This window comes from Tyto alba, unplaced genomic scaffold (assembly GCF_018691265.1).
Source record: "Tyto alba isolate M040663 unplaced genomic scaffold, T.alba_DEE_v4.0 Super-Scaffold_17, whole genome shotgun sequence".
Classification (NCBI taxonomy): Eukaryota; Metazoa; Chordata; class Aves; order Strigiformes; family Tytonidae; genus Tyto; species Tyto alba.
The window spans coordinates 9,993,951-10,020,255 of record NW_024881279.1 but is presented as its reverse complement, the minus strand read 5'-3'; the positions used below and the strand labels follow the sequence as shown (position 1 = coordinate 10,020,255).

The 26,305-nt window shown below is 40.7% G+C and overlaps 1 protein-coding gene across 8 annotated transcripts in view; it reads right to left on the bottom strand.

Moving 5' to 3' along the window:
- Positions 1-26,305, bottom strand: part of SGCD (sarcoglycan delta) — a 363,788-nt gene that overhangs the window by 62,761 nt on the left and 274,722 nt on the right. For all 8 annotated transcript variants that reach the window (XM_042790217.1, XM_033006094.1, XM_033006098.1 and 5 more), the window contains 2 exons: positions 14,606-14,693; positions 12,235-12,354 (listed from right to left, as the gene is read on the bottom strand). In XM_042790217.1, coding sequence (XP_042646151.1) covers positions 12,235-12,354; positions 14,606-14,693 — 208 coding nt within the window. The remainder of the gene's footprint in view (positions 1-12,234; positions 12,355-14,605; positions 14,694-26,305) is intronic.

The window sequence follows — 26,305 nt, the reverse complement described above, 5'->3', positions numbered from 1 at the left end:
TATGAAGTCCAAGGTCATGTGGTTAGAAAGTAGCAAACAATTTCCTCTCCATGTTGGATGCTTCCAGGATGGGAACTTTCCTGGATAAAGGCTGAGTGCTACTCATGATTCATGGCAGCAAGACAGGGCCAAAGGGAAGGCAAACATGACATTAAACTGAAAGGCAAGAGGCAAGTCTAACAGGAACATGAAAAACATCACATTATTTTAAGGATCATCAGTGAAACCTTGAACTATTATGCAGCCCCCAGCTCATTCCCAGTGAGGAAAGTGTACAGAGGGGAAATACTGTCATGACTGCATGAACAGAAAAAAGTTTGTCCTACAAAAGAAGACTGGAAGGACTTGTCTTTTTAGCTTAGCAGTATGATGGCTAAGGAAGGATATAACTGTTGTGTATAAATACATTAGGAGGATAAATAACATGAAGGAAAAAGAACTACTGGCTCTAGGCCAACGTCAGCATAAGAGCAAGCAGCAGTAAACTGGTCCCAAATAATTTGTGAATAAAAGTAAGTGTTTTCTAGCCAAAAGAGGAGCATCTTTTCAGTTAGATGGTACAGAATCTAACAGATTTGACAAATTCATGACTATAAGATGCGGTGTCTCAAACCGGGGGACAAGATTTGCAGGACCAGAAAGTGCCTTCTATTCTTGCACGCCTCTAGTCTTATTTTCACTGTCCTCTACCTGAGGAATAATGGGTTTTGACAAATGGTATTAATGCACAGCTCTAACAGTTCAAGACTTAGCTGCTACAATCTCCCATCTCAATCAAATCTACTATATATCTCTTCTCCCTTTACTGAGTATAAAGCAAATTTTTAAAAAAATATTATGGTACAACACAGCTTACACTTCCTGAATTATCTGTTATTCAAACATTTCCTATCTACCATGAAAAATGCATAATATAAAATTGCTATTTCATTGCAAAGTACTGAACATATTTTTCTTCATCTTATGATAACTCTCTGCTAATGCTAAGGATAACTTACCTGCAAACAGCTGAAGACAGTTAGGAGAAAACAATTGTATCATTTGTATTTAAACATACTATACTGTACATCCCTAGGCAATAAATTATTCTTTGTCACAGTATTATATCAGAGCAACTTCTATGAAAAGCCATACCTACTGATTTCCTTTACTGACACTGTGTAATTTACCACCGATAAATGTTCATAAACAGTTTGACTGAAAAATCCATAAAGCCATTTCAGCTTTATTTTAAGTTCCATTTAATGTCCCTCAAAAATGATTTCATCAATGTGTTTCCATTAGCTGGTTCTGTGCCCAATAACTTAATTCCACACAATCAGTCAGGAACTTATAAAGCATATGACAGGATCTACCTAAAGTGTTTTGAATCACCATAAAGATTCACTATAAGAATGTTTTTGTGTTTTTTTTTTTTTCCCCTTCTAGTGCAGAAGGTGCGGGGGCACGAATTTCAAAGACCCTGTGTATGTTCACTTCATGTAAGAATAGAAATCAATAGTCTTTTGGCAAGGGAACATTTATGGTTCAATTTCAGGGTTTAGGGATTTTTTTGTGTGTTTCTTTCTTTCTTTTCTTTCATCTGAGACTCAGAAGGAAGACTGCATGAGAACAGTTCTGAAGACTGCATGAGGACAGTTCTGCCAAATAAGAGTTTGCATTTTCTCTGGTGCTAGTAGTTTCTTTGATGCCTACTACCACATCCAGGAGATGAGCCTGGTTGCGGTTTGGGCCACTGCAAATGAGTTGCTGGAGCAACATCCAGCTTCTGGTCCTCTCCTCACCTCCCTTTTCCCATTCTGCACCCACCATAGGAGCCTCCAGTGCCACTGGTCTGCTGCATCTCCTGAACAGCTTCAGCTCTTGCACAGGAAGACAATGTCCCTCCTTGCTGCAGAGCACGTGCCTGCCACAGCAACCTGCCCTCACTGTTCCCCACATGGAAGTAACAAAAAGAGCCAGTGGGCTGGACTTTTGGCAATCATCTTGCTCTACAACACGAATCCAACACACAGCATAAAATAAGGTGGATTTTTATCCCAGTTTCACATTGAAACAAAGCAGAAGCATCGTATTCTATATGTGCATGTTGGTCTGCTAGTCTCCTGTTAAAGAGGGCCTTTTGAAGCATTAGCCATCTTCATCCAAATGTGCAGTTGGTTGATCAATCTCATGAGCTTTGTGAGAAAAGACCAAGGCAAAGGCTCGGGTGTGAGCTCAACACTGGCTGGATGCCACCAACTCTGCATGGGAGAGAAGAGTTAAAAATGCCTCAAGAAAGGAGCAAATCTCAGCTGGAACATGCATCTTCTTAACTAGCAACAAATCCAACCAGAGGAAAGTGGGCATCATCAGTTAAGCTTCTCAAGCTGCCTCTTGCTTTTTCTGTGTGCTGCAAAAGTACCTGAGCTGCATGAGACTGTCCTGGCACCTTCCCTGGTGCGAAGGTAAGGGACACCCCTGCTCCCTCTGGCCAGAACTGGGCTCCAGCCACCATGGCAAGATACTGAGCACATACCACTCCCTCTGCACAAAACTTGCTCCAGGCTTCTACTGCTATCAGCTGGAAGGGAGAGAAGAAGAGCTCAAATGCAATGTGATGAGAAGTATTTTTAGACTAATGATTGATGCTCCTGCTGTCAAGGGTAGGTGGCAATCAGCTGAACAGCACTTGGGGGTGAACAGAACACGAAGAGAAATCAGGTTTCTGCTCAGGTGCAAATGCACCTGGTTAGCTATTCCCCACTCTCCTCTTTCTTTTCTTTCTAGACAACGCATTTGTTTCCCACTCTGTGTATTCTTTTAGTGACAACTCCAGACCCACACTACACACTTAGTGTTGTATATCACTGTTTTATAATGAAATTTGGGTCTCAGAGCCCTGTGAAGAACTTGGTGATTAAGTTGGCTTAAGTGTATTGTATCTTTAGCGCTCTGACTTAATGTAGTACTGTGCAAATGAGGGGAGAAGGAGAAGGATTTGCTGTGACTTTTTTCTAGCTAAAGTCAAGAGGCACTGTAATGTGTGCTGGTGATCTCCATAAACTACCTCTATTCCTGCTGTTATTGATCAAGACACATTCAGCAATTTGTTCATGAAAACACCCATCTGATGAGGTTCTCTCCTCTGTAGGTCTCATCAGGGTAATATGTGACAGTCTCAGAAAGGTGTCTGTGCAAACAGATGTCCAGGAAGTAAATTCAATACAATATAGGTGGAAATGATTTGCGCCTGCTTCTTTTAATTCCTAGTTTAAAAAGCCTTATTCACCCTTAATTTATGTTTTTAAATGGATGAACATAGTAATTGCTGTTGCTCCTCTTGAATCCCATCAAATCTGAAATCAATAAGAGCTCCATTTCAGGGCCCAACAATAATAGTCTGCTTAGGTTAAGCCAGAGCACTGAACAAAAGCCATAAAGATTCATTCATGTTTCTAGGATATGATTAAAACAGCTTACTGCAAAGGACTGTCTGTCTGCATACCTTCACTGCAAAGTGTTGGGGAGCTGTTCTTTTAAGGGCAAACTACGTAATGAAATCATGTGCAGCTTCAACAAAGCTGTCTATAGTGAAAATGTAATATAATTTATTTAGATCTTTTAGATGTTGGTCTTGGCACTCTATGCACATGGAGAGTGAGTCAATCCTTAGGCACTGGGCTGTGGTTGAGTTAGGTCCAACCAGAATTCCTTGTGACTCCAGCGTGGCCTGCTCTGCCGGGTGGAGTAGCAGTTATCTGACTCACAGTCTCAAGACATAAATGGAGCCTGGTTTTAAGCTAGAAAACTTGCACACAAGATGAGCCACAAGCTCTAAGGTGAGCATGTGGATCATTAGTGATATGTGTGTCTGTAAACACACGCTGACCTTCAAACAGCCTAGTGTCAGTGACTGAATATCTGAGAAATATAAAGAGGGTAACAGAAAAGAACAGAAGGGCTTGTGTCCACATTGAGAAAAGACATACAAAGGAAGATAGCTACAGCGTATGGTGACCTCTAGATATTTCCTTCTTGACTAGTTTTGGGGTCCTTCAACAATTTTTCTGCAGCTCAACAACAGCAAAGTCATCACTGAACTCCCTTGAAGCTCTCTTTGGCATTCTTGTGCAAAGTTGCAAAGAAACTCGGGAGAGAACCTGAAGTAGGAATACACAGTGGAAATTTATCAAGGAGAATATTATGCGAGCTTCAAACAGATCAGGTTGTGAAAGCTGGGGAAGACACTTAGGAAATAAAATATAAATCTGACACACTTTTAAACTTGATTTCAGTGTTTGGTAAGTATACAGTATGTTTCATTCATAATCCTTGTGACATTTAATCAATGTTAATCTGATGGTGGTTGATTCTTCTTTTTCCTTAAACAGGATTAAGGTAACACAATCTGAACACACATTTCAGCCTGGACTTGAAGCCTATACACTTTACATAAATTGTGTCCTTTTTGCCTGGAACGTACTTTGAAGTAAAAGCAAACACAAGGAAAACTTCTCAGCAGATCTCCCTCCCAACACACGTTGTTCTCTCCAACAAAAGACAAGTTTGCAAGCTGGGTGAGTGGATTTTGAAGGAGGGCAATGTTAGCTGAATTTGCCATTAAAAGGAATGGATAACGATGTCTACACTTATTGCCGACAAGGCAGCAAAGCAATCATAAGTATTCATCAGGAATTGTATGCTGATTTGAATTTGTATTAAATCACTTCTTCACACCTGACTTTTACATTGATATGGCAATAGTGCAATTTCTAACTGAGAGCAAAATAGATTTTTCTTGTGGCTTTAATCACTGATAGGAAACACCTTTTTTTTTTCCTCCACTGCTCCTTAATTTTGTTATTTTTTTTTTCCAGCTCTGCATTGAGCACAAAGAAATGCAATGAAACTCTCTTGCCATGACTGAATGTATAGACAGTGGAGTCTGTTTCTAGTCTTGCTAGTGCCAGTGCTAAAACCTGGTATCTTCATTTGTCCATGTCTTGGTTTTGGCTGGGATAGAGCTAATTTTTCTTCTTAGTAGCTAGAATAGTGCTGTGTTTTGGGTTCAGTATGGGATTTGGTATGAGAAGAATGTTGATAATATAACGATGTTTTTAGTTGTTGCTAAGAAATCAAGGACTTTGCAACTTCCCATGTCCTGCAGGTGCACAAGAAGCTCGGAGGCAGCATGGACAGAGCAACAGAACCAATCTGGCCAATGCAATATTCCATATCATGCAACGTCATGCTCAGTATATACGTGAAGTTTCACTGGGAAACTCTCTCTCTTCTGGGGTTGAGGTTTCAGGATTTTCTCTCCTCTGGGATTTCTAGCCAGGAATGGGCTGAGCATTGGCTGGCAGATGGTGAGCAAATGCACTGTGCATTACTAATTTGTCTATTCTTGTATTACTATTATTAGAATTATTATTTTAATTTTATTTCAATTATTAAATTGTTTTTATCTCAACCTGCAAGTCTCCTTACCTTTACCCCTCCAACTCTCTCTTCCATCCCTTGGGGTGGGGGAGGGTAAGCAAGTGGGTGTGTGATGTTTGGCTTCCAGCCCAGTTCAAACCATGTCAGTCAGTCTATTTCCCTACATTATTCATTTTACTCTCCCTTTTTCACAGGACCAATGAATACACAACAGCTTAGACATTGCTCTGAGACTACATTACTATTACTGTTTAATTACCTATAGGAAGTGCATAGTGAATACTCATAGATGCTTCCTAAAGAAGGTCATACATCTTCAGCAAAAGGTCAAATGCCTGTCCAAGCCTGGTCAGTAGCATGGTCGTGGCATGCTCTTTTCTCTTGCTGAGAGAACAGAAGTAAGCTCTGGAGCAACTTCTACCTCCAGATGCCTTTGAAGCCTCCTGAGGAAGCAGGAGCTCATTTGTAAGTGGATGAACTGGGAAAGGCCTCTGACCCCAGGCAGTAGATGCAGCATTTGCTTCCAGAAGCCCAGTGAGGTACCCAGCAAGGGTACCACACTTTGGCAGCATGGAGCTATCTCCTAATTAGAGGCAACTTCCTCTCTGCTGCCTTTGTAAAGGAAAAGGATCACAGCAGGAAAATGTTTCAGTTTGCTGGGAAATGAGTCTTGTAGCACCATCTCTCCTTTGAAAAAGCTATTTACAGACCTGTAGTAAGGACATGTTTTTCAGGAAAACATACAAAACCCACAATACAGAGATTCAAGCCTGGCACTTATCCTCAGGCAGAAAGTTGCAGCAGACTCAATGGTGATGCCAGAAAGCTCTGTTTCTTCTCTAGATCAGGCATGATTTCAACCCTTGGCTACAAAAGTTGTTCCCTCTGCCACAAACAAATCAGCAAAATGACATTTTGAAATCATAATGGCTGCTGTAAAGGGCAACTGTGCCTGTATTGACCCACAAATAATCACTTCTGAAGAAGGGGGCATGCAGCAAAAATGGTGGTAATTCCTGGAAGTTGTTAAATTTCTAGCTTACGCTACCATCTGAAATGACTGGTACCAGTCAAACAGCTTTGTGGATTATTTGAATAAAATATAACTATTCTTGCACTCATTAAAGTTACTCTGCTGTAAATATTGCAGCAAACACAAGCTAGAAAGGAGGTGCCAAGAAGCTACTAAAATTATAATATTGAGGAAATATGAGCAGAGTCCTTTGACCAGGTTGGCATTGAAGCCGCAGTTCTGCAGGGTTCCTCCCAGATCAAGCTAATAGAAATCTCCCTGAATATGTTTGTATATGTGAAGCTTTAGAGACAGCTGGGCCAGCTTACACAGGCATATTAGTTCAACACATTCATATTAAATCGTGCTCTCCTCTTGTCCAAAGTGAAGGACATTGCAAATACTTTTTTATCCCTTCCATAGGTAATAAAACCCACCACTCTGTATTCTGCAAATACGGAGCAGGTTACCCTTTCTGCCCCCAACAACAAAAAACCCCAACCCAAACCCTCCCATTTAAAAGAGTTTTCTACAAGACAATCATGCAGTGATCTTGTTGACTATAAGCTTGAGCTATGTCGATTTTATCAGAGGTGTTCCTTCACTAAAACCTCTAAAGTCCTTAATATATAGCTCTCATAAATTAAATGCTAGAAATGTGCCTTAGAATTAATTGCTCCAGGCTTATTAATAAGTTTGCAGGAACATTTTAACAGCTGAATCCTCTTTTCAGGTGCATTCCCAGGCACCTAGAGAGAAACTAAAACAAAAAGTGCTCCCAAGCTAACATTTCTGAATATCTAACCTGTGGCCAGCATTTGAACTCCACACAGTTCATCACCCAGAGGGAATATGCTACAGTGGAAAAAAGCTACAAGGTAGAAATAGGGCTACTGGCTAACTATTTGAAGGGAGGGCATGCAACAGGTTGCAATCAAAGGTACCTTTTAGCCAGACATGGTGCTGGGGAGGACTGCAATGTGTGGGGGTGAGTCACACATTTCCTGTAGAGAAGCTCCTGCAGTCTTTACACTGGGATCCTACCCCTCTCTAAATACAGCTATTTTAGTTAGGGTTTGCCACAGGGAAAAAACTTTAGACAAATTTTTATCATTATGGTATATTAGAAGAAAAGCTTATGGGGAGCTGCTCCAGCCCCCCGAGCATCTTAGTGGCCTCCTCTGGACCCGCTCGAGCAGCTCCGTGTCCTTCTGATGTTGGGGGGCCCCAGAGCTGGACCCAGCACTCCGGGTGGGGTCTCACGGGAGTGGAGTAGAGGGGGGAGAATCCCCCTCCCTTGACCTGCTGCCCCCCCCTGCTCTGGATGCAGCCCGGACTAAGTGAGGCACATCTTCCAGAGACCCAGAGTGGAAGCAATTTGGGAGCAACCCCTGTGTTCTTCTATTACAGAAAAAGGACCTTGTGGCTTTATGATTAATCCTATCCTTATTGCAAAGCAAAATAGTAATCTTAAGAGCAGTTAAAAAGCGTGGTTGATTTGTAATGGGACAGCGTCCAGCCCATGCAATCCTACCTCCCACGCAAACCTTCCTCTACCATTCAAAACCAGGGACTGCAAAAGCCTGTCAACTGCAGGAATGCGTCTTTTGCATTTTTATCTCAGCTTACTGCAATGCATGTGGATTCCCATCAATATTTAGTCTTAAAAAAAAATGGTTAAATCCATCATAAATATTAAACATCAGAGTATACTGGCAAGTTTCCCTGAAAACAAACTTCAAAAAATAATCTCCAAAAAAGATGTCAAGGCCCTTGGGAGAACTGACACTGGTACGTCATCAGATGCTGTCTTACAAGGCTAAATTAAGCATCTGACCAGAGTTTAATTTCTATAAAATATCATGCTAATTTAAATTCCTTTAGATTTAATTAAAAATGCTTTTCTATAGAGATAATAATGTAACTCCATTAATTAGTATCAAGTGGCATCTAGAGGGCATATTTAAAAAGTAATCTGGAGAATAAATAGAGCTAATTAACAGTCAGAATAATGCTTTATGATTGTCTTTTGTTTATAAATGCTATAATGTTCAATATGCTATTAAATGAAATTGGTAATTAATATATATCAAAGCTATTTTTTAATGTTCTTTTAACTAACAAGTATTTCTTACGTACCATTTTTTCAGATGGTCTGAACACATTTCATTTCTGGAGGGAGGGAGGAGGGGGAAGGCGAACCACTGCATGATGTACCACTTATGAATTCAATTAGGACCAGCTAATTCATCTCCCATAAAGTAGGCCATATGGGTTTATGAGCCCATGGGGGCCATCCAGCGAGGCATTAGGTTATGTCTACATGGTGTTTGCTAAAGTGCAACGGCCAGAGCATGGCAGGTTTGCACTTCAACCCACACACAACCCTATGAGCAGCACCACGGTGCCCTTCCATAGGATGAGAAGTAGCAGATTTTACCTTCAAAATCTGAGTCTTGCAAAACCACAGTCATGGTTTTGAGGAATGAGAACGGCTCTGAATTTTGCAATAGTATCTTTTAAAAGACCACGAAGTGCTCAAGCACTACAGGAGTGAAGCTTGTAAAAGAAAGGGGTGCTAACAGTGAGGATGTGCTGCCATCCAATCCCACCATAAGAGTGGAGGAGATGGTGGGGCAACTGCAAGCACTGGCAGATGAGCTTGGAAGAAAAAGGGCAGACCTGATTTGGTATAAAGCTCAGTTTTTACATGACTTCTTGTGTGCAAACATGAGCTCCTTCTGAGTCATCTGGATCAATGCAGCTCCTGAGCTCCCAGCTGGCTTTGAGCAAGGCAGAGGGAACTTGTGCTTGTGTCTGGAAAAGGTTGCGTAGATGTTATCAGAGCTCACCAGGGCCAAAGGGCTCAGAGGGCTGCCCTTGTCCTCAATCAGAAGTTCCTGTTATTCTTCAATCATTCCTATGACAAAAGGTTTGACTGAATTCACTAAATCAAATCAAATCATTGAGGTACTCTAAATTACATCATACATGAAAAGCAGAGTGGACCAACTCTGTCTTTCTGTGTCCTTTAATGGTTATAAATCAAAAACAACTCCCCAAAATACAATTAAAATAAAAAGCATAAAAAGCACTTTCATTTGGTAATCTGCAGTACCCATGCTGTGCAATTTTTTGAAGCACCATCAAATGCAGCACGTCCTACTTGTATTTGGGTTTTATCCATAATTCTGTGTATTTCTCCCTTTTTTGATGCCTTGCTAATGTTGAAAAATCCTTTAGCTACTCAGAACAGAGTTGATTTCAAAAAAGGAAACCACCTCTTTTCTCATGACAAGGCTTCAGCATTACTTTGTAGAACAAACTTTCAGAATATAACTGAAGAGTGTACAAAGAAAAAAAGTAATTATCATTAACAAGAATAAAAGCTAGCCACAAGCCCAATAACTGCTGCTCTAACCTCTGTGAGATTACTTTCATGCCAGATTGAAGACATACACTTCCTTCCATAACAAGTCCATGTTCAACAATAGCAAGAACAAGTTGAGATTATTTACATAGTGTAGATAGGTGTCAGCAGACACATACCAACAGCACCTGAGATCCCAAACACCAGAAAAATGATCAAAGGAATTTGTCTGTATACTACAAGTTGGACTAGCCTCAAGTGCAGACAAAAATACTGGAAGAAATATGAACATATGGTATAACACTTCCCAGCATGGCAAACAGCCATGGCAAACTCTTTTGGAGATAAAATTAGATCGGGGAAGCAAAGCTGGAGTCAAAAAACCAAGCATGATCTCTGAAAGCGTTTCAGCTCAAGGTCATTGAAATACTTGCCATGTAACATCACCAGTGGTATCATTCTACCTTTTCTTTTCTGATAGATCTGCATAAGCCATATAAACCCCGAGAAACACTAATTTGCAGATGAAAATGAAAGTGCGCTACAGTGGTCATCAGTAATTTTGATGCCGTTTATTCTGGAGACTAAAACAAAGCAGAAACTCAATATAACTATCAAAAATAACTGCTGGTTTCTCCAAAGTACAAAGTAAACAAAAAGCAATATTTTGTAAGTATGTAATCTGAAAAGGAGTACTTGCAACTTGTAAGGAAAAGTTTCTGTTTTTTTTTGAAGAACCAATGATATAAATCTCCCTCATTTTAAGGTCTTCAAGAAAACACTTAAAAACTGTTGCTTCCTGCCTTCATCTACCCTGTACAAAGACTGCACTACTAATTAGCTCTGAAGGGTGCAGTGTGAAGGGAGATTTGTGCTACAACATGGATTGTGACAAATGTTTCCCAGTTCTGTAACACTGCAAGAATTTTGAACGGTTCTTTTCAAAGTTTTAAATTAAAAAAGATACTGTTAATTTTCTAAGTTCAACATTTATACTATAAAACTCAGTTAACTTTGTATTGGTGCTGACTGAACTAGTCCAGTATGTAACAACAGTGACCTGCCAAGAGCTACATCTGGCCTGTCTACAAACTGGAACCACCTAGAATAGCATGACAGCAGGTAACAGAAAGGGTTAAGGGCTGGATACAAAGTCCCAGTTGTGACGGTTAGACTCTGAGGCACTCATTCAATGCTCCTTTAGATTATACATAATATACTAATAATACACTATGTAATATGTAGAAATAATAATAATTAAAAATACTATATATCATTTTAAGCTCCTTCATTGATCTATCTGTAGGAGCTTACTAGAGAAGTAAGGAACAATTTGGAGCAAGCAGATGCCTCCAAATCAAGCCATTACAGGACAGGTATCAGTGCATCCACAGAGACCAGTGGCACTGTTATGTGACTAACTGATAGCAATATTGACCTACGCAGTCTGGTCCTACATGACAACATTCACAAGCAAACCTTAGACTAATCAAAGAGCACAGATTGAACTGCAGAGCAAGAGAATTCAAGTTCCTAAGAGATAATTTCATATTACTATCAAATGCATTTTAAAATTTTACAATTACCATAACCATTTATTTTCTTCAATTAAAAAAAAAAAAATCCAAACAAACAATAAATCCCCACTCTCCGAACGCAAAGTGCATCCCTAGTTTTTATTAGGAACTATCAATGTAAAGCTTAGTGGGCTGGACAGCTGGGGAGGCAGGTCCTGCACGGGCAAAAGGAGAGCTTCGGCTGCCCCGTCTGTCTCGAGAGGCAGACGGGGAAGTGGTGGCACTGATAAGGTCGGCCTCTCCTCCTGTGCACAGCATGCGTAACCCTACCCACAACATAGCTGCAGACAGCTCAGAGATGCACAACATGCTCTTGCATGTGGTTAAGGAAAGAGGTCTAATATAAAGCCACCAAACTCTAGAGACAATGTGGGGTCCTAATTCATGTTGACTTTTTCACTGCGGGTCTCTTCCTTGGTGTTTGTTTCTGAATGAAGGAGGAGCTGGTGAAAGCAGTGCCATCAAAAACATGAAGCCTGAGGTCTCCCCTCGCACAGTGACTGCAGATGTGGAAGCATTCTGAGAGCGAGCCCTCACTGTCCTTCACCCCAGAACCAAGAGATAAAGTTGTCCAGTTTCCAGAGCTGCTTTTAAAGCTACTTCACTAAGCCAGACAAACCACTTCCAGGGGAGTTCTTTTCTGGGGGGGAAATAACATATTGTGCAAATTATGAAACCCCTCAGAAACTCCCGGCCATTATCTGCTTGGGGAAGATTCAAAGCAACAAATGCAGCAAAAGGCTTTATCTCCAAAAGAAGCTTTCCACAAGCATGAAGGAAAGTCAGGCAAAACTATACTAATACGTGAAGAGGCACATGTTAAAACAGTAATTTAGTGAATAATCTTTTACCTAAAACTCTCAACCTCTCTGCTCCAACCACCACTTCGTTGTCATCTGCAGAAAACAGCAATTTTCCAGAGAGGGTTTTCACCTCAAATTTTTGGCTGTGTGCTTCCACTGCTTGGGGACCTAGAAGGAAGAAGAGATTTAGCACAACCTTTTAGTGAAAAGTATAAGAAAATCACATAGTAGCTTCACACATTTAATAAACCCATCTGCTGAGACAGTCCTAATAGCTTTTCAGATGCAACTTGCATCTAACAGATCAAACAGGGAGGTCTGTGCTTTGCAGAAGGTGACCTCTCATTAGAAAAGGGCACCGTCTTCTACCCATGTTTTTGTTAATGCTTATGTATGTCATAAAATTACCATTAAGCTTGGCATAGCTGGGAAATTTTCACAGAAAGACAGACCCACATGTGAAATAGCAATGAATATACCCAGCCATGCTTTGAGAGTATTGGTACAGCTGTAAGAGGCATCAAGAGTTCCCAAGTCCATTTTGCTTTGACTGATGCTGTGGTGTAAAAGATTCCTGGTTTTCTGCCTGTTAAATATACCTGGATTAAAATGATATCAGTGTCAGGCAGAGTCCAATTTAAAAGAAAACAAACCAAAACCAAAACACCACCACAGGAGCAAATGTTTTCTTCTAGACCATTTCAACCATGTGCGGGCCAAGACAACGGCAGGGTCTCCCACATTTCAGAAAGTTTTTAGATGAGTAAAACTTTCCTTCGTAGCTCTTATTTCAATTCTGCTGCTTCTCCTGCAGACTGCTGTGCACTGCAGTGGTAGAAAGCCTCTGGCAATGTGTTTTGTTGTGGAGCCTGATAAACATCAGCTGCCTGAATAGCAATTCTGTGCAGGTCTGTGGCTCAAAGGCTACAAAAAGCAGATCTCTCTGACCCAGGCTAAACTTTGGACAAATCACCATCTAACAGCCCTGCGCAACTCAGTCTAAGCCACAGCCTCCCTGGAATATTCTACTGCACAAGACAGATGATCAGACTTTGCATTAATTCTAGCCACCTTCATGACTGGTCTCATTTCTCAAAAGACAAGAAATGAGACCTGAAAGTCAGTATTTTCTTATAGACAGTTTCTAACTCCATCTATACCCATGTTTGTCTGCACAGATCACCTGTACTGGCATCAGGGCACACAGAGAATTGCAAGCATGGTTCACACAACAGAAGAGTGAGGCTATGCCAAGATCCCTGGAAACACTTAAAAATCTTGCAGCCATTCTGAGAAAATCCAGTATTTTTGAGCTTTAAATTTGATTTGTACCTTGCTAATTAACTGCCTCCCTACTCATCACAGCAGTACACACTATGCAGAACCACGTCTTCATTCTGCTCTGAGACCAAAGCTGCTGCTGAATGCAGAAACAAGCTCAATAACCTGAACATCACACCGGGAGACGTCACTGACTGTGTCTCCCAAGCTCTCATGAAATGGAGGTGCTTAAGTGAATTAAATACCCTCTTGAAAATATACGGAGAATCAACCAACTGAACACATTCATTCTGAATGTGAGAATCAGGGAGCTTGGGGTTGAATTTATTTCCTTCCTCCAGGCAATTTTCACACATGCTGCTTAAATCATTGCTTACTGAAGCTGCATATTTAATTATTTAATACTGTGACTAGAGGCCAAAATGTTATATAAGCAAACCAAACAACCCAGTCTCACGTAGAAACAACATGTTTATGGATTACTGGCTCTGCCACACAGCAGTACTTCTCCTAGTCCCTAGATAAATCTCAATAAATATATATCCTATATCATATATATATTATATATTACCATATATAATGCATTAGGCTCTTTCAACCCAAATTACACATGCATTTGTTCAAAGGCAGCTGTGCACTGGGGATTTATGAAACACCCATTTCCCCATCAAACACACTCATGCTTGGGAACATGAGAGCATTCTTCATCAGCAGAAGGGCACAGAGAGCTGTAAACTCCAAAGCATGCCAACCCAGCCACACTTAATCTGCAGAGTTCCCAAGATCTCAGGCAAGTTAAAAGTGTCTCAGGAAAAGCCTGTACCTGCTACAACAGAAATGTCTGCCTGCATATGTTCTTCTTGACCCTGAAGTCGTACAACTAACCTTTCTGTCTCTGGTTTGGCTTTCAAATGAAAACGATGGTCTGCTCCGTTACCAGAAAGACCAGCCAGCTGCCTCTCCAGCACGGCTTTCATGTCTCTTGCTTTGTTTCTACAAAGTGGAGCGAAGTTTTCATTTGTACTTCACAAGACAATGGTGTTCCACTCCTGTGTGCTGTCTAAATCCAGTAGCACCCCACAACACACCTGCTTTCATCCCTCCTGAATTCTTCCACGCAGCCTTTCCCCCTCCTTACCTGTTACAAGGCGAGTAAGGACTTTAGTCTTCTCATTGAGGATGTTCACTGTTACATTTCTGGCAGACTGGAAGTACAGTGGGTTGCCCTGCAACGAGACCATGAGAGCAAGCACATGAGACAGGGATGGCTGCCCGAGGCCAGCCTGCCTGAGACACCTGGAGCTTTGCCTAATGCTGCGGGGCTGCTCTTAACAGCCCCAAGGTTGGGTGTGTGGTTGAGGTGCAGGCTATCCTACATTAATTTTTATTTTCCAGGATAAAACCAGAGTCCACACCTCTGTTTGACCCATATAATGTCCCAGAGACTAGCCCTGTTTTAGGGATGGTTAGCTTTATTGCCAATATAAGCCAACCAAACTGTTATTTTAAAAAGTGCAAGTGATATGGGACCTGACCTAAACTTCCTGAAGGTCGTGGTGTTTTGGGAGGCTGGCTGGCTGCAGCAGTGCATTTGCATCAAATCCTCAATATTACACACAGCTTCAGATGACTCCAGTGGGTGACTGTCTGCCTACCATACAGTCACTAGTGAGCCATGCCCAATGGCTGTGAATGAGAAAACCTTATTAACACGTAAAGTGCCTTTAGTCTCAAAGCACTTACAAACCATCCAGCACACAGCACCATCACACTCCAGACTGGGATACCAGCTTGGGATCAGACTCATCCCATTGGGTCTGGAGATACACAAGACATGAAGTCTTCCCCACTCCCACTTGACCACACAGATTTCTACCCATTTTTCATTTTTATGCTTTAAATTTACCTCTGAGAGAAGAGCTAGAGCAGCTGTTAATACACAGGAGCCACACAGCTACCTGGCAGCATCCATCTCAGGTATTTCTCCTGCAGAGTGAAGCCAAAGAAAACCCACAGAGAAAACCATCTGGCTCCTCCTGTGTGAAAATACATCCAAGACACCTGGGAACTTGTGTTTTCTACAGGCAGCCCCGGTCCACACATTTGGTTTCTCAGGAGCTATTAGCCACCTATGGCACTAGCACAGGGTGACCCCAACTTAAATCAGCCAAAAATCTAATGTGCAAGGTGGAAATTCACTGCCAGTATATCTTCATAATGTCTAAAGCAGGCAGCTGATTAAATTCATCAACTGATTCAGCCACAGGATTGGTAGAGGGGATAAAATAGCAAGAAAATCAGCAGGGAGTTGAAAATTTTATGTCCATGTGCTTCCTCCACCAAAGTCTTTTTCCAGTGTTTCAAAATCTTTCCATTAGGAATGAATAATCACAATGAAGACAGAGGATCATGTAGGTCAGGAATGTTCTGCTTGCCCCCTTAATTTATAGGGAACATAACTGATATTTGTGTAGATGCCATTTTTCTTGATCATGGCAAAAGGACTAGGTTGTCAGCATATAAAACATAACAGGAGCACAGGAATGTACTCATGGGGGTCCTGTGATGGACTGGAGCTTCAAAGGTAAATGATTCCCAGAAGCGTTTGCAGAAAACAAACCTCAAAAACTAAAATAAAGCCAGCCCCACATGTGACCAAATATTCACAATAATTACATTTGTTGCTTTAACTGATTGTGCTGCATGCACCTATGGGATCAGCCCTTCAGCAAATAAGGGGGAAATGGGATTTATTTGATCAATTATAACTAGACCATTATGGCTACATTCAGACTATTTAAAACTAAATTAAAATAATAAAAAGAAAGAATTCCACTTAATCATTTCCCAAACTTGGACAAGTTTCAGAAGCTCTTGGTCTTCTCATACACTAAATGAGGACAAATCATCCTTATATACCTCTGTGATATGTCTGACAGGTTGTATATTATATTAGTCTTGTATAGTATTAGCACTATATTTGTATTGTATACTTGTATACTATATTAGCATATATTATACTATTACACTAATATAGTACACAAAACTTAAATATGATAAGTTAGAAGTAAGGAGCAGTGGCAATGACTGGTAATGATTTTGCTCTTTTTTATTAATTTTTATTTTTGATCTTCCAGAACTTAAAAATTAATGTTGATTGCTATTTTATGCTTAGTAGCACAGAAAAAAAAGATGGCTTTACTTGAATACCCACTTGCTCTAGTATTAATTCTCCACAGCCCTGATCAGGGACCTAATTTGAACACCCTCAGCGATAGCAATTTACTGCTACATTTTCATCTCACACTTACAGATGAAGGATATTTTTAAAGGCAGATAGCTACAATCTGCGTAATCTATAGTTATAGGTGAGACTATAACCACTATAAACATACCATCTGATGCACAGAAAGATCACATTCTTGACTTGCACTGTTTGACTTTTGTTTATGGAGTTATTCAAGTACCTAGAGTGTTTTGAAAAGGCCAGGAAACCCTCTAGTACAATTCCAGTAGGAAAAGTCATTCAGTCCCCATGGCCTTGAAACTCTGTTACTGATCTGTGTAACAGGAGATTGCACTACACAAGTACTACAAGATAAGCCAAGTGGTTAATATAAAAAGTGGTTAATTTAAAGTGTCACAGAAAAACTTGCTCTGAAGAAGTCTTGTGAGACAAGCTAAGAGCTGGTATCCACCTACAAAAGACTTAAAATACATAATCAGACCTTGAAACGCTTACCCCAGCAGAGTCATCTCATTCACTGATTCAGAGCTCAGATTCATGCACCCTTCAAAAAACTAAATTTCCCTAATGGAAGAATTATGGTTTTATTGGTCTGCAGGGAAGGAACATTTCAAGCACTTAATGCAATGCCGACTCTCATTTCCATAATTCTTCTTCCATTAAGAAATGAAAAAGAGCTGAAAAAAAATACTCCCTTTTGCTGAAAATTCTGCAGATTTTCTGTACATCATCTGTTTACAGAAGTAGCAACACTGACATCTTTTACACACTGAACATTTGAAAAACATTTCCTCTGTTGCTAGCTTGGTGATGATGCCAACTCCCTTCAATCACACACAAAAAACCAATTAAAGCATTAAAAAATTCTTAAAGCAGAAAAGATAAATGAAAAGACAAAACCTTTCACTTCTCTTACACTTCCATGTTATCATGACACAAAATGAAGTATTCTGATGCACATGAACAAGTGGAAATCTAGACTAATATGGCATCATCACCACAACAAAAATAATGAAGTAATATTCTCATAAACCATCATAACACTTGACAGAGTTAGAATATCAGCATGCAATAAATAAGCACATCTGACCCCAATTGTAACACTGTAAGTACGAGATACACCACATTTCTGAAGTATAATATGCAACAATCCAATTCCGAATCTTTCCAGGTAAATCATCCTAAATAAATATAATTTACTCTTGGGATTGATGCAAAGAAAATGGAACTGAATAGAAAACTGGATTAAGTATTCTTTTAGGTTCAGAAAAGTAGGGGAAAGAATCTTTTTCTCTTTGTCTACCTGTTTCTCTCCAAAAGGTTCAACCCAATTCTTCAGAAAAGTACATTTGAGATAAAATATATCTGGTATTGCCGATCACACAATAACCCAACATATTTCATTGCCTGCATGCTATCTGATGTACTGAGAAATCTCTTTCCTGTCATTTGTTCTTCTTCCTCTCATCACAAGCACAACAAGGTTTCCCTGTCCCTCTCTGCCAGAGCAAATGCTGCTCCCAGCCCATGTGCTGCCACTCACTTGCTCTTTATGGCCAGACTTGACTGTTACAACTTTAACCTCTTTACAACCCTCTATTAAACGTGTTCTGTCAGCACAGTCCCAGTTCACATCCATCTTAGCCAGCCCATTGCACTGCACTAACTACAGCCTTTGATTTAAGCGCCTATGCAGCTTTGCAAATTGCATCAGTGGCCACCTCCTTCCCGACACTATTTTACATTATTGCTTCTTTTCAGTGGTTCCTTTGATCATTTGGCTGGAGAAACTGAGGTAAAGGTATCGATGGGAGTGGGATGTATTTTTTTCCCTTCTGCATATTTTCCTGTTTGCTTCTGATTTATTTCAAGCATTTTCCTTGCAGGACACCGATGGAGGATCCCACCCTGCTCTGGGCTGCTGCTCCATTTCTGGGGGCATGTGACACTGGGATCTTTTAAGAACTTTTTGGGATGGTTATCTACTTCCAGCCCTCCATGAATCTACTACTCATCTCTGCAGGAAATCTTACATAGTAAATACATCATTCTGCCTCTTACTCCAGCCCCTCATTTGCAGACCCAAAGGCTTAACAATAATGCAAATGTTTGTAGACACACAGAAGAAGTTGCCACAGCTATTCAATACATTAAAACATTGGAGACATGCTGCAGAATAAAGAATGTGAAAAATGCAAAAATATGTCAAAACAGTAGAGCTTGTTTCCTCACTAAGCAGTGAGGTATCCAGTAAAATATAAAAGATTTTGCAAAAGGTATCGACGGTTTGTTTGCTAGGTTAAACACATGGCAAAACAATGTCTAACAGCTCACTATCTGTCTCTCTTTGGCTCATTTCGGAAGAGATGCTAAAAACTCCTAGATCAGCGACTAAAACAGAAAAAACACTTTGACTGACAACCTTAATTTTCAGCTAAAGGAATACCAACCAGTGCTGTCTTTAAGGCAATTCAATACTTTAACAGATGTCCTTAGACTGTTTTAGGGAATTATTAAAAATATTTGGAAATCCTTTTAAATTTTAACAGGCAATTTTAAAATAATGCATCACAGTCAGTGTGTTTGCAATTCAGATGGTCAAAAGAAGTAGCTTTGATTTGATCCTGTGGATTCAAAGACTTCATGTAGTAAGTTCAAGTGAAGCTTGTGGAAATAACAGAAATGGTGAATCTCCTCCAGGCTTGAAAAAGTAATGTGAAAAATTAAAATGTTAAAGCATAATCCAGGCTGGCAAGGAGCAGTCTATAGAGAAGCCACTCAGAGCACCATTTTCCTGCTGAACTGTACCTCTCACTGACATTACAGAAAGCAAACCCTGCTCTACACACAGCTGGACTGTCAGAGGGCAAAAGCTCGATTTCTGTAAAGCAAGCAGCCAGCCCGATATGAGAGCAAAAACTCTCCTTCACTTGGCCTAAAGCCACAAGCAGCACATTCACTTGCCTGCACCCTTGAGTCCTGTTTTAAGGAGCAGCTGATAGAGGGGAAGTATTCATGTGGGTTGTAACAAGTATATTCCTTTCCTGAAGTCCAACCAGTCCTACTATACTAGCAGCTAAATGGGATAAAAGTAGCATCAGCAGTGATACGCTCCTGCATTGCATTTTCCATTGGTAGGGACAACTCATGGCTGCACCAGGTAATATTTCACAGATCTGTTTTGGAGTGGCAAGTATTCATTGCCCATTAACTGAGACACAAAGCAGTAATTTTAGGGCACCTGAAACGTCCTTCACCAAGAATGGTAAACTGCTAATGAAAGCCCACAAAAACACCACCCCTGCAGTACCTCCTCATGTAACCAGACCCAGCAGCACACACTGCCTGGGACACAGCACTGCATGCGAGCTCATTTTTGCAGGTGTCAGGCATGTCCCAAGATCTACCAGGTGACTTTTGAACCCTTACTCTATCATTTTTGTTTGGTTGACAGAGACATGCTTAAATTGGTATCCCTGACCCAGTTTTGCACGTTCCTGTATGACTTGCTCATCCTTCAAAGGGAAGGACCAGTAATGCCCTCACTGCATGACACTAAATGCAGAGTTTCCTAACCACAAAGATCTCCCGAACATGCCGTGAGCACACAGTCAAAAATCTCAGACCTGACCCCCAGTGTGCATTTCTTTCCTTCAGTCCTGCCTTCAGAGCAGAAACTTGGGGAGTGTATGACACTGGAAAAGCTCAGAGCTGACCCCATAAAACAGCAAGCTGGGAGAAAACAGTTGAGTAAAAAAACTTCAGAATTGGTAACAGATGCTGCAGAGATCAAGCAACTGGCACTGCTATTAATCAAAGCAAACCTCAACAGAACATTGTACAGACATCGTGCACCTCCTGAAAAGCAAACTGGCGAAACACTGAACAGCATCTATCTTTGGATGGGAAGACAACAAACTTGGGAGTATCTAGTGAACCCCACACCTAAGATCCCACTTGGAAGAGCAGCCTGGCCTTCATCTAAGTCAACAGAAAATCTAGATTTAAGGCCAAACTTGCAAGCTCACCAATAATGTTTCTGTTTCAAAAGTAAACCCAATAGCTCTTCTTCCTGTTTCTGATCTGGATCCCCAGAGCAAGAACAGGATTTTGCACAGAAGCCTTCTGGCACAAAACTTTAAGTCATGTAGCTAAATCCCTAGGTGCTAGATTGAAAACATCCCTTAATATGATTTGAACGTACTTTTTGTTGTTTAATCACTGAATCTCTTTTGATCTTGATTTTGTCCTTCAAACAGTTCAATATAATGTTCATGTAACTAAATCCCTTTTTTAGTAAAACTTCTGATTTGACAGTATAAGCTTTTCACAGGAGAATGAAAGCAAACTGTGAATGGAATTGGTAACAAACAGATAAAATAAATGCTACAAAATGCCCCAGTATGTGCTATATTTGTGACTAAAGATGATAGCTTTTAGGAAGGAGGCAATAGGTCCTGTGCAGAGATAAGAAAACATAGTCTGCATCCTCTCCTTCCAGGAAACAAACTCTTCTCACAGGTGTAATGTGCCCAGGTCATGTAACCTGGATCAGTAATGGAGCTGATACAGCTCTGACCTGCAACTGACAATGAAAGACATAAATGTAGTATCATGAGCTGACTTAATGTGCTGTGTTCCAACTTCTGACATTTTATTAAGTATTCAAATGCTTAAAACAAAAAAAATCAAGTTCCTTCTTCTATGCAAACAAGGTACAGTCACCTTTGCAGAAAGATACATTTTACAATACCATGAAGTTCAGAAAATATTGTGGTCTCTCTCAACATGGCATATTTTAACAGCACAGATAGCGCACATGTTAGAGTTTTATGTCCAATACCACACCCACCCTGCCCCCCCACCCCCCACCTCCCATTATAGAATTTATTGAAGTTCATTTTAATAACAATAGAAATAAAAGATAGATTTCCCACTGCTGCATTAAAGGAATTACATCTCTGACTCTTCTTTTTAAAGTGCAAAGAAGGCAGGTCTGTGATGTGAGATCTAAATGACTGGGTTCTGCTTTTGGACAGCTACCCCAAGGGGGTTTGTATCCTTCAAAGTGATTTATTTCTGGCAGTCCAAGGGTTTCTCTCTTTAGAAGAATACCTGTAATAATTTCAGATTTGAGAGAGTGGCTGCTTCTTCGAGATGCCTAATCAGCTGCTTTGCAGCTCATATTCTTCTGAAAATTAAATTACACCATGTCTGCTGACATTAAAAACAACACTGAAAAAATCTCCAAGACATTACATCTGCCTCAACTTCTTTGCTATTCTTTTTTCTTTTTTACTTCATTGACTTATAGTATGAGGAAAACCACAGATGACGTGATGAAACAGATAGACATACACATAAAAATAAAATGCAGCTGTGCATGCTGGAGTTCTATCCAGTGTTGATACTAAATAAAACTGAAGTGAGAAATCTGGATTTGTAATGTCTGAATGCTGCTCCACGTTCACAAAACTTTTGATATTGGTAGGAGTGAACTAAGCATTACTGCCTTTATAAAAAATTCTGATGCATTAAGCATGGTCAGCAACAGGAGTCCTCTGGCAAGATATCCTCAGACAACAACTTAAATGAAGAGAACAGCACAACTTGTAAAATGACCAAATAATTCTGAAAATGCTTCAAGACCTTCACTGCACTTGGAGTTCACCCAAAGGTGTTATACCAGTGTCAATCAAATGTGCCCTGATGATTAAATTTGCATCACTTGGGAATGCCCTCCACATCTTACAGACTAAGCAGGACTTGAGAAACTGTAATGCTCTTAAACAGGAGAGCAGTGACCCAAGGTTCTCAACATATTGATCAGCACTTCCAGTAAAAATCAACCAAATATTCATTCACCATTTCATTTTACTTGAATTCTTCTGAAGAAATCCCAAACCACAGCTGCTGCTTAGTGGCAGCTCACACCGATCTGATCCTTGTCTATGGGAGGCAGTGTAGCAGCGGGACTAGGGATTTGGGCTAAGTTATAGCCTATTTTCTGCCCCGGGCTATCCTAGTTATGGTCAGACTCCAGTGGTGACTGCACTCCTGCTGGAGTGAACAAGCTGTAGATAGGCACAGGACCACAGGAGAGAGGAAGAGAAGAGAGTTCTGCTGAGGTTTAAAATATTCTAAATCATCCAACTATATAGCTACTCCACTGCTCGTAACTTTTACTCCAGACAAGTGTGCAGACCTCTGTTCATGTGTTTTCATCTTTATGGCCTTTCTGGTATGCCTACTGCCTGCCTTAAACATCTTTTAAAACTGCTGGTAAATCATTCCTCACTATCTATAAAAGGCATTTGAAGACATTAAAATTACACAGAACTGCTAATTTCTGAATTACTTTCTCTTGCTATCGCTGCTACTTGGACCATTGTACAACCAGAAACAAAGGATCTGTTAGCAAGGTAAGTACACATTGAAGAGTACAGACGGCTAATACTAAGAAAGGCACAGTAATATTTTCCCAAAGTCTGATGCAGCAGAGACACTTAGGTTCTGCAATGCTCACAGCAACTTTTAGGCATTCTGTTACCGCACTGCATAATGCTAAGTTATATATCCAAGTATTTTTTTCCAAGAAGGCTAATAATGTGGCTATCTATGAACATTGCTCTGAAATGATAACTTTCCTTTGCTGCATGTCATGGATCACTCACTTCTTGTGTTAGATTATAGATGGACATGCTAATTTACATATGCATGTACAGCATGAAACACAGGCAAGATCCTAGCAGAGGCCTCTGGTGTTACAGAAATTCAGCTGCTGCTAATAATAAGAAGGGAAAACATTTCCATCTGTCTGGATCGGGAAAAAGAATTCATGAGTCTCTGATTCATCTGCATCCATATGCTGATATGTAGACAATACTTACGGACACAGACATATGCGAGGTAGCCAGCAACAGAAATCAAATCAATCACAGATCACAGCATGTGATTTGCCTAATTATGAGTAACACCTCACATTTTTTATCTACGCAAAAAGCACTTTGTGAACGAGCAGATGGCATTGCTATGGGATGGCACCATCCTCGACTGTTGCAGATGCAGAGCATTTACACAGCACACTGAAAAATGACAAAACACAAGCTGCTTCATGGGAAAAAGATTCAAATTGAACAAGTGTCACCAAACAAAATACACATATTTATTGATGTTCTGAACTTATCTGATCCAGCCTCTCTCCTCAAATCAAATACATACACGCAGGCCAGGGAGTGATGCTATCTAGCCATCATTAAAGTCTCTTAGATAGAACTGCCACGCGAGCTGCCTAGCACAGAAAAGCAGACCAACTTGAGTCTAGTTCCAACCCGCAAACAATTTAAACCCACACAAGCAGAATCAATAGGAAGAATCCCTGCAGAGAAAGCAATTACACTGCAAAAGCAACTATATTACAGCATGGTTACGGCTGGGAGGCAGGACACAGAAGGCCATCCTCACTTCTGTGATTACCCAGTGGAGTTTACTCCAATGCATCTGGCCTGTGAAATGACAAGGTTCAGCCCAGACATGTTCCTGCAATCAAAGCCTTTTTGTTTCTGGGTTTCTATCGCAATTATGAGGCTCTATTTTATGAGGTACGTCCTTCAGGTTTGTCGTGCCCCATAGGCAAATGTAGGACTGTGCATCAGGAAACAGGTTTGAAGGGCTCAGTGTGCGCTCCTTTTCAATAGCTTCATGGGAGTAATAATCTCATTTCCTGGATCTGCAATTATTTATTCAGTGGAGACTGTGTGCTTGCCACTGTACAAGACACAAAGAAAGACCATCTGACCCTTCCTGGCAATAGAAAATTCAGGTTTTTTATTCAAATTCTTGCTTTTATTTGTGGTTTGTCTGCATTTTTTTTCCCCGAGCTGCTGTAAGCACATACAGTGGTGTGACAGGTTTGAAGCAGCTATAAAATGATTGATGAAGACCATATTTTGGCCTTATTGTGGCAATGTTTATTGTAGAAATATACTCAGTTAACTCAGTAGGGTCATATCTGGGAAAACAGGAAGGACAGAAAAGAAAGGCTGGGCCTATGACTGTACCTCTGATACCAAAGTAATTTGATCTGCTTTAATTATGATACAGGGTTATGGGGTCACAGAAACATTTGCACAAACTGTTTTTGAACTGCTTTTATCTAACCACTGTGTTTCTTCTGCTGAAATGATCAATACTCGGCTTTAAGAAGGATGCTCTGTTGGTCTACATGACTAGACAGAGGCTTCCCCACAGAAGTAAACACAGGGGCCAAACTCTGACCTGCACTTCCACAACAGCCCGTGTGTGAGTAAGTGTCAGACAGAATTGTCTCAGAGGGGAAGAACTGCAAACCTCCATCTGTCTCAGAGAGGCTGAACGTCTAAAAGCCAAGGCAGCAGTACACTTGGAAAGGTAAAATGACAGATGCAGCTAAGCATGTGACATGAAATTGGATTGATCTGGAGGAAAGATGTTAAATCATGCTGGATGATGCTACACGGAACCCATGTACCTACAGAGATAGCATGGCAGCAAAGGTCTGATCGGTGGGACAATTGAAGGAGCAGGAGTAGGGTGATATGTGTTGGGATTTGACTGTATCTTGTGGCTGCCATTCAACTGGCACTCTTGAATATCTACTTCAGGGTGAAGAGAGGAGAGGAACACAGGGTATTGCCATGGTACAGGGCTGATGAGCAAAAATACATCCCTAACCAACACCACTGGGGAGCTGGGGAATGGTATTTCAAGAAATGTCAGGCTTGCAGAAAGAGCAGCAGATGCTTTTTCCATGCCTGGAAGAAGACAGGAATGTTGTCTGGGGAAACGGTGAGTAATGGCAAAAGCAGCCAAGGAGATTAGGATGTGTGAAGGTAAAATAGTGCACAGGGAAACATATAAAAGCCAAGGACCCTGAATTACTCTTTGGGCAATCAGCAGGGTGGCTTAGCCTGTCTGGTTGTCTCCACTTTTAAACAAAAGGCATTCGCCTCCCAATGTTTTTATTCCTGAAGTTCCTTCAAAACTTAGGAGGAACAAAACTGATCAGTAAAGACGCCCAACCAGTGGCTCCTACCAGGAAAGGGCGCAGGAAGAGTCCTGCCTGTGTGTTCCAGTTTCTTCTACTTCAGCTAAGCTATGCTTCCCAGAATGCTGTATAACAGATAATGTTGCAGAGAGAAACGAAAAGCTTGCTGCTTTTCCAACTGTGTACCAACATTAAGGTTCATCATTTATAAGTAACAGTTGGGATTTTAAGGAAACATACATAGCAAAAGTTAGTTTGGAGTAAGAAGCTGGGGATTTCAAGAGGTAGCAGATTATAGATAAGATATTTTGGCTTGAAGCAACACAAAACATGCAATAAAAGGTACTTCTCAAGACAGCAGCATTGACAACATACATGCCATTGCCCTGCGTGGCCTTTACTTCATTTAAACAGGGAAGGATGTCCTGCAAAAAAATGGAGGACACAGGCTCTGAGCACTCAACCACAGGAAGCATCAGAGGAAACATGTTCAGGTTCATGCCATCAACCCACTGTCTTCCAGACATGGCTCTCTGGAAACCAAGTCACTAAATCAGCTCAGGCTG